Source organism: Boleophthalmus pectinirostris, unplaced genomic scaffold, assembly GCF_026225935.1.
Source record: "Boleophthalmus pectinirostris isolate CB_2022bp ecotype Guang Dong unplaced genomic scaffold, ASM2622593v1 HiC_scaffold_3, whole genome shotgun sequence".
Classification (NCBI taxonomy): domain Eukaryota; kingdom Metazoa; phylum Chordata; class Actinopteri; order Gobiiformes; family Gobiidae; genus Boleophthalmus; species Boleophthalmus pectinirostris.
The window spans coordinates 30,180,590-30,191,554 of record NW_026571299.1 but is presented as its reverse complement, the minus strand read 5'-3'; the positions used below and the strand labels follow the sequence as shown (position 1 = coordinate 30,191,554).

At 36.3% G+C, this 10,965-nt stretch overlaps 1 protein-coding gene across 1 annotated transcript; it reads right to left on the bottom strand.

The window, feature by feature from the left end:
* Window positions 1-1,166: 1,166 nt before the first annotated feature.
* alas1 (aminolevulinate, delta-, synthase 1) lies at window positions 1,167-10,062 on the bottom strand. Its single transcript, XM_020933839.2, has 11 exons — window positions 9,905-10,062; window positions 8,134-8,372; window positions 7,412-7,588; window positions 7,211-7,330; window positions 6,489-6,708; window positions 5,171-5,355; window positions 4,505-4,684; window positions 3,523-3,687; window positions 2,435-2,703; window positions 1,739-1,901; window positions 1,167-1,461 (listed from the first exon to the last, which is right to left on the bottom strand). Exons 2-11 carry the CDS (start codon window positions 8,339-8,341, stop codon window positions 1,298-1,300), a joined length of 1,851 nt encoding a protein of 616 aa, XP_020789498.1. The 5' UTR covers window positions 8,342-8,372; window positions 9,905-10,062; the 3' UTR covers window positions 1,167-1,297.
* Between the last annotated feature and the right edge of the window lie 903 nt (window positions 10,063-10,965).

The window sequence follows — 10,965 nt, the reverse complement described above, 5'->3', positions numbered from 1 at the left end:
TTCACCACTATTTAATCACCCTCATGTCTGGGTTATCATCTGCATCGTACTTTTATGTGATCGGCAAAGTCTAGGTTAGTAGGTCATTTTAAAGGGAGAATTTTAAGAGGAATAGTTGACCCAGTAAAAACATAAGGCCCGTGCGTACTGAATAGAAGGCATTTTGTTTTCATTTTGTGAAAAGTGCTCCAATTATATAGAAATCACTTATGCATTGGTTTCTAGGTAGAGGCGACGGTCTAAACTAGGTCACATTTTATAGAGGAAGAATAGTCCAACTGTTCAGACTATCCCTGGGTTTCAGAATAATCAAAAATGAGTACTGTTTCATAGTGATAAACAATTTAAAACTAAATCTCATCTCTTTTCAATGGGGAAAATGTTCTCAAAATGTAACATGTGAACAACTTCGAACTTCTGTTAATTTCTTCTATAATTTGAATCTTTGGTAAGGTTCATTCTGTCTTCAATTTTAAGATTAGAAATAATAATATTCTTTGCTTCTGATCAAAAGATCCTTAATTCTTAATTTCTACATATAATTTGAAGTTTATCTCAAATTCAAGTGTTTCAATATATCCCACTGAATCCCAATTCTCAACAGCCATATCATAAAGTAAACACATGCAATAATGCCAAGGTCCTCCATATACATTTATGGTTTGTCCTCATTTTTATAATTAAGGCCTAAACTAGGTCATGTGAAGGTGGTATACAGTTCAAATATTGACAATCTGAAACAAAGATACCAGTAAGTGGGTTGCAATGTTCAGAAGATAGGATCGAAATTTAAAAAAAAAAATTATTGTTTTGTTTATGTAAATGAGCTCTTAAATGTACTGTTTCTTGCAGATTACTTCAATAACTTTTAAACATTTAGTTCTTAAGTTTTGACTACACAGCATAAAGCTTTATGTTAACAATAGAAAGGAAGACCTTTGGTTACTCATCAATACATGCTATATCTATTATGCTATTCTTTGAAACTGGAATGCTTTTTGCTAGAGTAATTTAAAGGACATTTACTTGAGGACAATTTAGCTTTATATCCACACTCAAACAACTTATTCACATGCTACGTTTCCATCAGTCTGTTAATTACTACTGGATGGTTTGGACAGTAAATATTTTTAAATGTATTGTAGGCAAAAAAACACAGAGAGATATAGACTTTGACTCATTTTATTGAGCATATAGAACATCTGGACATATAATAGTATTTAAATATGTTTGACAAACTCAGTGGTACTCTCACAGTGAGGAGGAATGGGCGGAGAGTGTGCGGCAGAGGGCGTGGTCAGTGTGCACAGGCAGAGATGGGGTGACTCAGACCTGTGAAATAAGACTTCTCTCTTTCGCTCATCAGCTCAAAATGCAGAGGCTGCTGACAGAAAGTGCACTCTGCAGAAGAATGAGGCCTCAGCTCCAGACCAACCTCCTTCCAGGACTCAACCAGGCGATCTGCAAATACAAAATATGCACAAGTTAGACTTATTCAGATCAATTCAATCATTATCTCAGCAAGAATTTGAGAAAAGTTTGACCGCTAAAATATAAGTCTACTTTTGGAGCCACATAGTGCTTATTGGACATCACTGTTGAGCTCCATTAGCCTAAAATGTATGAAGAATTTTTTTTTTTTAAGTGATTGCCCAATATTATTATGTCACAATATTTCATAAAAAAGGAACTCGTTGTTAATACACGCCTTTAATTTATAGTACAATTTGATCCTTACCAACAAAGTATTTCATCATCTCGGGGGTGTGATGAGGCGTGGGCGCGATCCGCAGCAGCTCTTCTCCGCGAGCCACAGTCGGATAGTTTATGGCCTGGACGTAAATGTTGTGTTTGCTCATCATCAGGTCACACACTTCAGTGTTTTTCTCAGCGTTTGAAACCTAAAAGATAATAGAACAGAATATACATTGCAATAAGTATAAAATTGTGCAAGTTATGAATCTGATTCAGAAAAAGAAATGTAAAAGCTAACTGGAGGCACTGCTCTTTCTAAAGTTAGACTAATCTGAGCTGACGTAGTTGAAACTACCACAGTTGAGCTGATTTTGTACTGTTAAACTCCCTCAAATAACATTAGTCACAAGCTAGCTAGCATTAGCCAACAGTTTTGAAAATAGTCACTCAACTTTTTTGTGGAAAATCACCCTGATCATGAACACTCATATTGGTCACAGACACTCATAAATGTATTGTTTGCAGTATTTGTATTCTTGTTTTTTTTTGTTTTTTTTGTTTTTTTATGTGAATGAATGAGCTGACTCACTGCACCAATAGAGCAACAATGAACCCTGAACATTAAATCACACAATCTAAAAACATATCAGCCTGTTTGCTAATGTGTGCATTGTGTCACCATGGTAACTACTGAACACCTGCAAAACTGTTACACATCTAATAACTCAGGTTAGCTCACCCTAACTGGGATGATGTGGCTGGGACAGTGCACCACAGGCAGCCCAGAGTCCATGAGCATCTGTCGGAGCAGTTTGACGTTCCGTTGGTGTTTTCTCCGAAGCGTGCGCCCCTCTTCGCTTTTCAGGACCTGGATGGACTGACGCGCTCCAGCCAAAAGCATCGGGGGCAGAGACGTGGTGAAGATGAAGCCCGCCGCGTAGGAGCGAACAGTGTCCACCAGAGCAGAGGTACTGGCAATGTACCCGCCCACACAACCAAAGGCCTTACCTGTACAAAGACAGTGGTACAAGGGTTAGACAGAGACACAGGGCTGGGCTGTTTTACCCCAATACTAATCAATATTAAAACTATATACAGAAGACATTATAAACAAATTTTAAAAAACTAAATCAGAAATTGCAGTTTTTGAGATTTACTAACTACACTATTTAAATTGTGATTTAATTGCGACACATTTTGCGTTCCCATGGAGTCAGATGATTTGACGTGGCAGAGGCACTCTCATGAATATAATGTCCTCTCAGTTGGACAGGGACAGTGTAATTGAATCAGAGCAGCCAGACCCTCTGTCTCCATGGCAACAGCACGGATCAGGTTTTCCTACAGAAAGGCCCCAGAGCAAAAAACAATGTGATTATAGACCATTTATGCTGTGACACTGTAGCCACACACTTTGCACTTAAATGCTACAAAGCTAAACCTTTGTGCTGTTGATTTTTGTTTTTTAATGGTAAGAGAAAGAAAAAGAAAGCAATTGAAACACGTGTAAATTGGTTTCAATGCACCAAGTTAATTGGAATGGTATCAGACTAAATGTCAAATCTCAAACCAGTCTAAACAAAGATTTAGAATGGGACAATACAAGAACATGAATTAAATGTAATCCTCTGCTGTTTTTTTTGTACCTTGCTAGAGTCAAATACTTTAAACTAACTTTTTAGCTCTTATTTCTTTAATCGACCAAGAATTTCAACTACAGTCCAAGTCCAATGAACCCCTGAAAACCATAGTATGCATTTTGCCAACATACTGACTAAAAAAAAAAAAACTCAAACTAATAATGATTTAAAAGGGATATATACTGACCCAGAGTCCCTGATATGATGTCCATCTTGTGCATGACCCCGTCCCTGTCCCCAATGCCTCCTCCTCTGGCTCCGTACAAACCCACAGCGTGAACCTCATCCACAAACGTGATGGCTCCAAACTCATGAGCCACGTCACACATCTCCTCCAACGGGCAGACTGCACCTATGGAAAAAAAAAACAACATAATGTTTAATTACTACAGAAATAAGAATGGATATGGATGGTCTCAGGTTGTATCAGGTTTCAAACAATAAACCAAGACTAAATCAAAACTATGTTGTGACTAAACTGTGACTAAACCAAGAACCAATCTTATGTAAACTTGGACTAAAGGCGAGTTTATGCATAACATCATCATAACATATGGACTAAACCTGGACTAGAGCAGGACCATACCAAGTCAACATCAGGACTAAACAGGCCTCAAACAAGGACACGCCCAGAGACTTAAACATGTCCAAACAAGGTAATAATGTAATGGAAGACAAAAACAAGACTGGTCCAGTATAAATGGGGCCTCAAGCAAAATTAAGGCAGGTCTAAAATGTGACTAAACTAGTTCTGAGATGAGGCTGGGTCTTAACAGCATTGAACCAGGACTAAACCAAGACCCCAAAGCTAAACTAAAACAGCTCTGAAATGAGATTTAGACTAAAAAAAAAAAAACTAACAGAAGCATTGATCAATTAAAATAACTGAACTAGATTTAAACAAGGGATAAGTACATTTCATTCATTTTATTTTACAACGAAGTAAACCTAAATGTAAAATGTGCTTTTTCTGCCCATTTATGTCACATTAACTTAATTGTTAAGACAGTTTGAGTAGTGGATTGGTAATCTATTAGATAATGCGAAGGAAAGTGAATAATCATTGATAAACATAACATTATCAGATTTGAGTGTTTTATGAGAATTGTGAGATGAAATATGACATAGTAGCATTTTAAATCTAACCACGATTGGGGTGTGGTACTAACCGTCCATGGAGTGAACGGTCTCGAAGGCGACGATCTTTGGTTTGGTGGGGTCTCCTTTCTGCAGCAGCTCTCTCAGATGAGACACATCGTTATGACGGAAAATGAATTTCTTGGCTCCACTGTTCCTGATGCCCTGGATCATGGAGGCGTGATTCCCGGCATCTGAGTAGATCTCACACCCTAAAACAGGTCAACGGGAAAAATTACAAGATTATAGGGTACTGAAAGACAACAGCAAAAGTCTGTATTCTTCAGTTCTTTTTGCATGGGTAAACATTTAACAACTATAGCAATTACAAGTTTGAGGGTCAAAAATTAGTCATGTCAAAAAGGTTAAATCATTATCTATAGCATTACTGAATGTTAAATCAGTGGGTCTTATAGATTATTTAAATGGCTATTACTTATACTGCTTTACAAACTAAACCAAAGACTAAAAAACACAATATCCAACTACACAAAATGACTCAAATACTATAAAACAAAAATATTACAAAAATACACTGAACTGTAACTGCCAATCACCTCCCAACAATGTAATTAGTAACTGTAAAAGTAATTTGAGTGCTTAAAAATTAACTGATGAGTATTTCAGTAAACAAATATATTATTACAGTGCAAGTCTACACCATAGCGAGAGTGAGTAAAGGTAAACAAAGGTCGTACCAGGCAGCATCTTGGCGAGGGTGAAGAGGGTAGAGTCATTAGCAACGAAACAAGAAGTGAAGAGCAGGGCTGCGTCTTTCTTATGGAGGTCTGCCAGCTCATGCTCCAGCTCCACGTGGTATTTACTGGTGCCAGAAATATTCCTGGTCCCGCCTGCTCCTGAACCGTGCTTCTTCAGTGTGTCCCTGAGAGAGGAACACGTGGAGATTAAGATTTCACGGTTTCAATTTCAACATTTCAATATGCCAAAAACACCCCCAAAAAATGACATAATAAATCTGTATCTGCTCTGTAAACAGAGCAACTACACAGATTGCCCAAAAACACCTACATTTGCAAAAATATGTAGATTTTAAAAGCATTTGCATGTAAAAACAGTTAAATTATTGAAATCTTGAAAAAAAAAAAGTATTTTCCTCAATAATTGTCTACAGTGTTGTTAGAGCTAAGCCAATATATTCTATGATAGTCTTTCGTGTTTATCGTCTTTAGGCTTTTAATGAGGTTGACATTAAGACTAATGTAAACAAATGTTCTGATTAAAAACCCAGTAAAAATGTTTTGTAATTATGTAACTAGGTTAAATTGCCAATTAAAAAAGGTGACCATGTTGGTATCCAAGTGTGTCAGATAATCAACCATGTTTACTGATTTACAGAAAGACCAATGCAAGTTTAATGAAGTTGTCATATAAGGTGACACCCAACCAGGAGGTGTAACAGCCGCTGAGAATAAACAAGGTCCTGGCGTAAATGGAAAAATGGAAAACCAACACCACAGAGAATCAGAGGTGTTGGGTGCAGTTCAATTATCTGATCCTCTCAAGTGGAAAGAACTGTGGAGGACAGATCCAGAAATGATCTAATCACCAAACAATACTAGCATAGATTTATACATGGAGAACATATGGTTTTATTATTTCTGCATTGGCAATGTTTAGTTTGTTGGAGTTGTATTTTCTGCATTTTTTTTATCCTATTTATTGACAAATTTGAAAAGGCCATTTCTGATCAATTAAATTTCAAATTTATGGTTTATTAGAATAAGCATAAATTTAGTTAGTTTATTATTTTGTCATTCATGCAGTTAAATTGTAATTCCACCATTTTTCATGTTAGCCTGTTGCATAATTTTGCATATTTTGAAAAATATGCACTTGGCTGTTGCTTTTAATTAAGTCAAGAATATGTAAATCTCCAAGTAATCTCTATACCTAAAAACTATTCTATTAATGTATGAGACCAGAAATATAAATACTAAGTTAATATTAAAATTAAACTAAATATACACCAATAAACAAATCAAAATGGCGGCTTACATGATGGTTTGTATAACTCGTGGGTGCCGGCTCATGCCCAGATAGTCATTGCTGCACCAGACAGACACCTCCCTCTTGTCCTCCAAAGAATCAGAGAAATCATTGGCCATTGGGAACTCGTTAGCCAATCGGTTCACGGTTTTGAAGACACGGTAAGTGTGGTCACTCTTCTTCTCCTCAATCTTCTTCTCAAAAAATTTATCGTAGTGGATTGGTGACACTGGAGGAAGGAAAAACAAAGGTAAGAATGGTGTTGTTACTTGCTTTGTGGCGTTCTATCCTTTATTATGAATTTCAGAAGTTTTCTTGATATTAAGTAGAAAAGACGTTATTGTATGACAAGCTGCATTAAAGCAAAAGAGAAATCATATAGGCCACAGCATTTATTTACTGGGTCTGTCTCAATAAATTTGTAGAAATACAGATTTTGAACAGTATAAGTTTTTAAAATGTTATACAATTACCTGGCAAGCGGTCCTTGAGCAAATGAGAAACCCTATAGGCTACTACATGTATTTATTTTAATATTTTTAGATTAAATAAATCTATAAATCTTAGAAATTTTGTACAGACTTATTAAAATTATATGACAATACCCCAGCAAGTGGTCCTTGAGCAAATGATTAATCCTTTTACAGCCCTGAAGTGATTTTGGCAAATCTCAGTAAATCTATAGAAATCTAATTTTTGTACAGCCTGTGTTACTGAAATGTTATAATTACCTGGCAGGTTATCCTTGAGCAGATGAGAAACTCTTTTGGGCCTCTGTTTCAGGAGGGTCTTCATCAGGCTCATTTGATCCTCAGATTTCTCAGGCTCCTTTAGCTGCATACGAGATACCTCTATAATACAAAGGATTAGGTTAAGTACAGGATAACGGACCACATAGAGAGGATTTTATTGACTTTTCTAAACGGTCTTACCCTGCTGGACAGTGCGCACTTCTTGAACATCTTCCTGGAACTCGATGCCAACTTGGCGGACGACACTGCTGTGCTTTTGTCCCATCTCAGCTGCCAAAAAGGGGCATTTAGAGGCCTTTGCTTGCCCCGAGGATGGCATGGGGTGACCAGAAGGCATTGCTGCTTCTTGTTTGGTTCCTTAATGGAATAAGAATTCATATTTATTAAGTGGTGTGTATAATTTTAGAACTTTAAATTTAATGGCAATACACAAATCTGAAATAGTCAATTATGTAACCTAAAATTATTACAACACATCATTTCATTATCTTGTTATAGTATACATTATAAGTTACAAGTGTGTCATTAGTAGGCCTGTCATATTTGAAGTGAGACATATTGATGAAGAAAATCTAGATAATAAAAGGACATTACTGAAAGTAATTTATGTCACTGACACAATAAACCTGAAGGATTTACTCCCCATTGTAAAACACTTGTAAACATTGTAAATGTACAACATTGTTTAAAAAAAGGAAGTAATAAAAGTTATTAATTCAACCCACTACAGCTCAAATCTTATGGCAGTACCCCACAATAACAAAAACTTTCCTCATTAGTATAAAGTAAAAGCACCCACAATAAATATTGATACCCAAAAATTCTTGTTCCATCTTTCATATATTGAACGATATGCCGATATTGTAGTATAGTAGTGAATGTAAAACTAAAACCAGACTCACCTTCAGCTGGAGTATTGTCCATTCTCTGGTGTGAGGATGAAGAGGAGGAGCAGAGGGCGCGAGCCATCTGAGGGGCCATGGGTTTGGAGGCCAGTTCCATCATAATGGGACATTTTTGGGCGTAAACCACCAAAGAATTTTTGGGCTGCTGCATAAAGGCCTGAGGCACACGAGCCAAGAACGGACACCGACGAATAATCACATCCATGATGAGCTCTCACTCCTGATTGTCTAGATATCTAAAAGAAAATATAAAATTAAACGGTGAAGCAGATTTACTAAATTATAGTCATAATACTTATCAATGTCTACATTGTCAGAATACTAAAATTTAGAAATACACTCGTTACAATATCAAATCCAATACCACAATGATAACAAATAAACAGTCTTTAGGCAATAGAATGTGATTTTCAATATTAAATCATAGTACTTCCTAATACATTACCATGAAGTCTAAAGCTATTCAGGAAAGGTTAATTTCTGTCCTTGACTTTTTTTTTTAGTATTCACACTTGCTCAAATGAGTATCTCATTTCAATGCTAGTTTTAGTATCGGTCTGATTTAGATACTTTTGACAACCCTACTATATACTGAATGGGTGTATATTGACCAAGCTCAAACTCAAGCTACAAACCACAAACCAATATGAAAAAGATTAGATACCCAAGTCAACTTTACTCTATAAATACCACAAGAGGAATGATCATGCGCAAACAGAAGTTGAAAAAGCAATAAGAAATGGCAAGGCAAAAACAAATAAACTCTAACCTGTACAGCTGTTAATTTTGGAACAATTTCAACTTCTAGAATTATCATTTCATATTTACATTTTACCTTATCTCAGTGCAAACAACTGCAATCCATTAGACCTGGCCTTTACTACCACTAAACTGCACAAAGTTCAAGCGAAATTCCATTCATCTCCAGTCATGCAGTTTCCCTGTATATAACCCACATAACGTGACACGAGACGGAAATGCCTTTTAAAAGGAAACGCAATCCCCAACTACTACAAACACTGCACCGTGACCGTACTGTATAAATGCTCTTGCAACAGGTGTCCAATCATAACAAAAGCGTAAATTCATCGTACCATTAAAGTTTCGCAATTGTAAACTTTACGCACGCATTACGCACGGATTCATTGTTCCCATCCCCCCTAAACATTCCCAGACCTTGACGCTTGACTTACTTTCACGTTTTTTTCTTGTCATCGAGGAAAAAATTACGGATGGGTCACATTTAGCAATAGTACTAAGACAAAGTCGTCAAAATGATTCACAATACTAAAATATTGATCATAAAAGAATAGCGGTACATTTTATTTCTAATGACTTGTCATAACTTACTGCATATGGAAAACAGAAACAATATATTAGCTAAACCATTACTGTTCACGGTAATAAATGTATAATACGGTGTAAACTTAATGACTGTTTATGTTAAAGGCTTGATTAAGTTATTCTACATCTGGATCATTAATACTTCATGTTTAATAATCATAACTTTGTGATTTTATTTCTCCTTGTTAGAAGTCACGATCCGTCAAAAATAAACTTTAACCTATAAATAAACAACTAACAGACCTTTTGATATGGACATTATAATATCAAAAAACAGATTACTATTAACTAAACTCATTCATTAAGAAAAATCCTAGAAAGGGTACCAAAAGATGTTACCAAAGCCGGTGACCTAGCTTAGCACGCCAATGTTAGCTAAAATCAAGAAATCACCATGAAATAAATGTATGGAGGAGATACTTACAGTTCAAACGAAGTCCTTGTGTTGTAAACCAGTACACCAGTCTGGGCAGAGGCGATCACTAAAGTGTCTTTTTAAAAACAGAGCTTAAAACGAAGCGAGTGGCGTTATCCTGCACTGAGGACGAACGAAAGGACGAGGATGGGGAAGCGCTTATATGAGTTCACACCGTCATCGCAAATCTCGCGAGAACCTCGAAGCCCACTGACGTCAAATCAAAGGTCGTTCGAGTTTATGTGGCTCGTGACCAGAGATATATTAAAACGTGACAGTTCATTTGTGATTTATGACGATTTATAACTGTATTTTACGGCTATTCTGTGTATTTTTGTGCACTGCTTCATTGTATAGTATGCGTGAATGCAAAAGAGACGAAGAGTAAAGGTCAGTGGTGTAGGTTAAAGGTGCAGGAATGGGTGTAGTCTACTGTCACTTTTTTTCTACACCAGCACCTGTTGGTCCCCATGGAAATGTCATTACTAATCGCCTACGCAGGAATGTTCGACAATATTGCATCAAACATCTTACACTTATTCAATTTATGTTTTTTTTTTTTTTTTTTTTTTTTTTTTATTGCACCTACATTCCTTTAGCAGGGTCACCTTTCCTTTTTTTTTAATTTATTTATTTATTTTTTTAATCTATGCCTAATTGCATCACTGTTTGTTTCCATGGAGATTGTAAGGATCGTTTTTGGAACATTTCAGGCAAAACAACAACACCACCACTATCGACAAACAGGTGGAAAACACTTCTCCAGGAAAGTTATGGAGTTCACCTTTAAGTGTGACCATCAAGTTTAAGATCACTTACCTTAGTCCCTCTTATTTGTGTTACGTGTTTTACAATAATACATATTTTTCTCAAGAATGTTTGACTTTTTGTCTACTGGCTTTCAGGGTTATGCTGGCATCCTTTGCTATTCCAATCTCTCTCTGAGTTACGATTAAAAAAATGATATGATGTTATTGCATTTAAATCTATGCTCTTAAATTTACTAAGTCCGTCAAACAACATGTGATGCGTCCCTCTTTTCGTACAATTCGAGATGGTCACCCTTGTGA

What these genes read in the sequence shown, in the direction of transcription:
- alas1 (XM_020933839.2), bottom strand. Translation starts at nt 8,341, where the DNA reads ATGGATGTGATTATTCGTCGGTGTCCGTTCTTGGCTCGTGTGCCTCAG. An exon ending in CCTCGCCAAGATGCTGCCTG is followed by an intron (nt 4,685 to 5,170) that starts GTACGACCTTTG and finishes GACCTGTTTTAG; the next exon opens with GGTGTGAGATCTACTCAGAT. An exon ending in GATGATGAAATACTTTGTTG is followed by an intron (nt 1,462 to 1,738) that starts GTAAGGATCAAA and finishes TTGTATTTGCAG; the next exon opens with ATCGCCTGGTTGAGTCCTGG.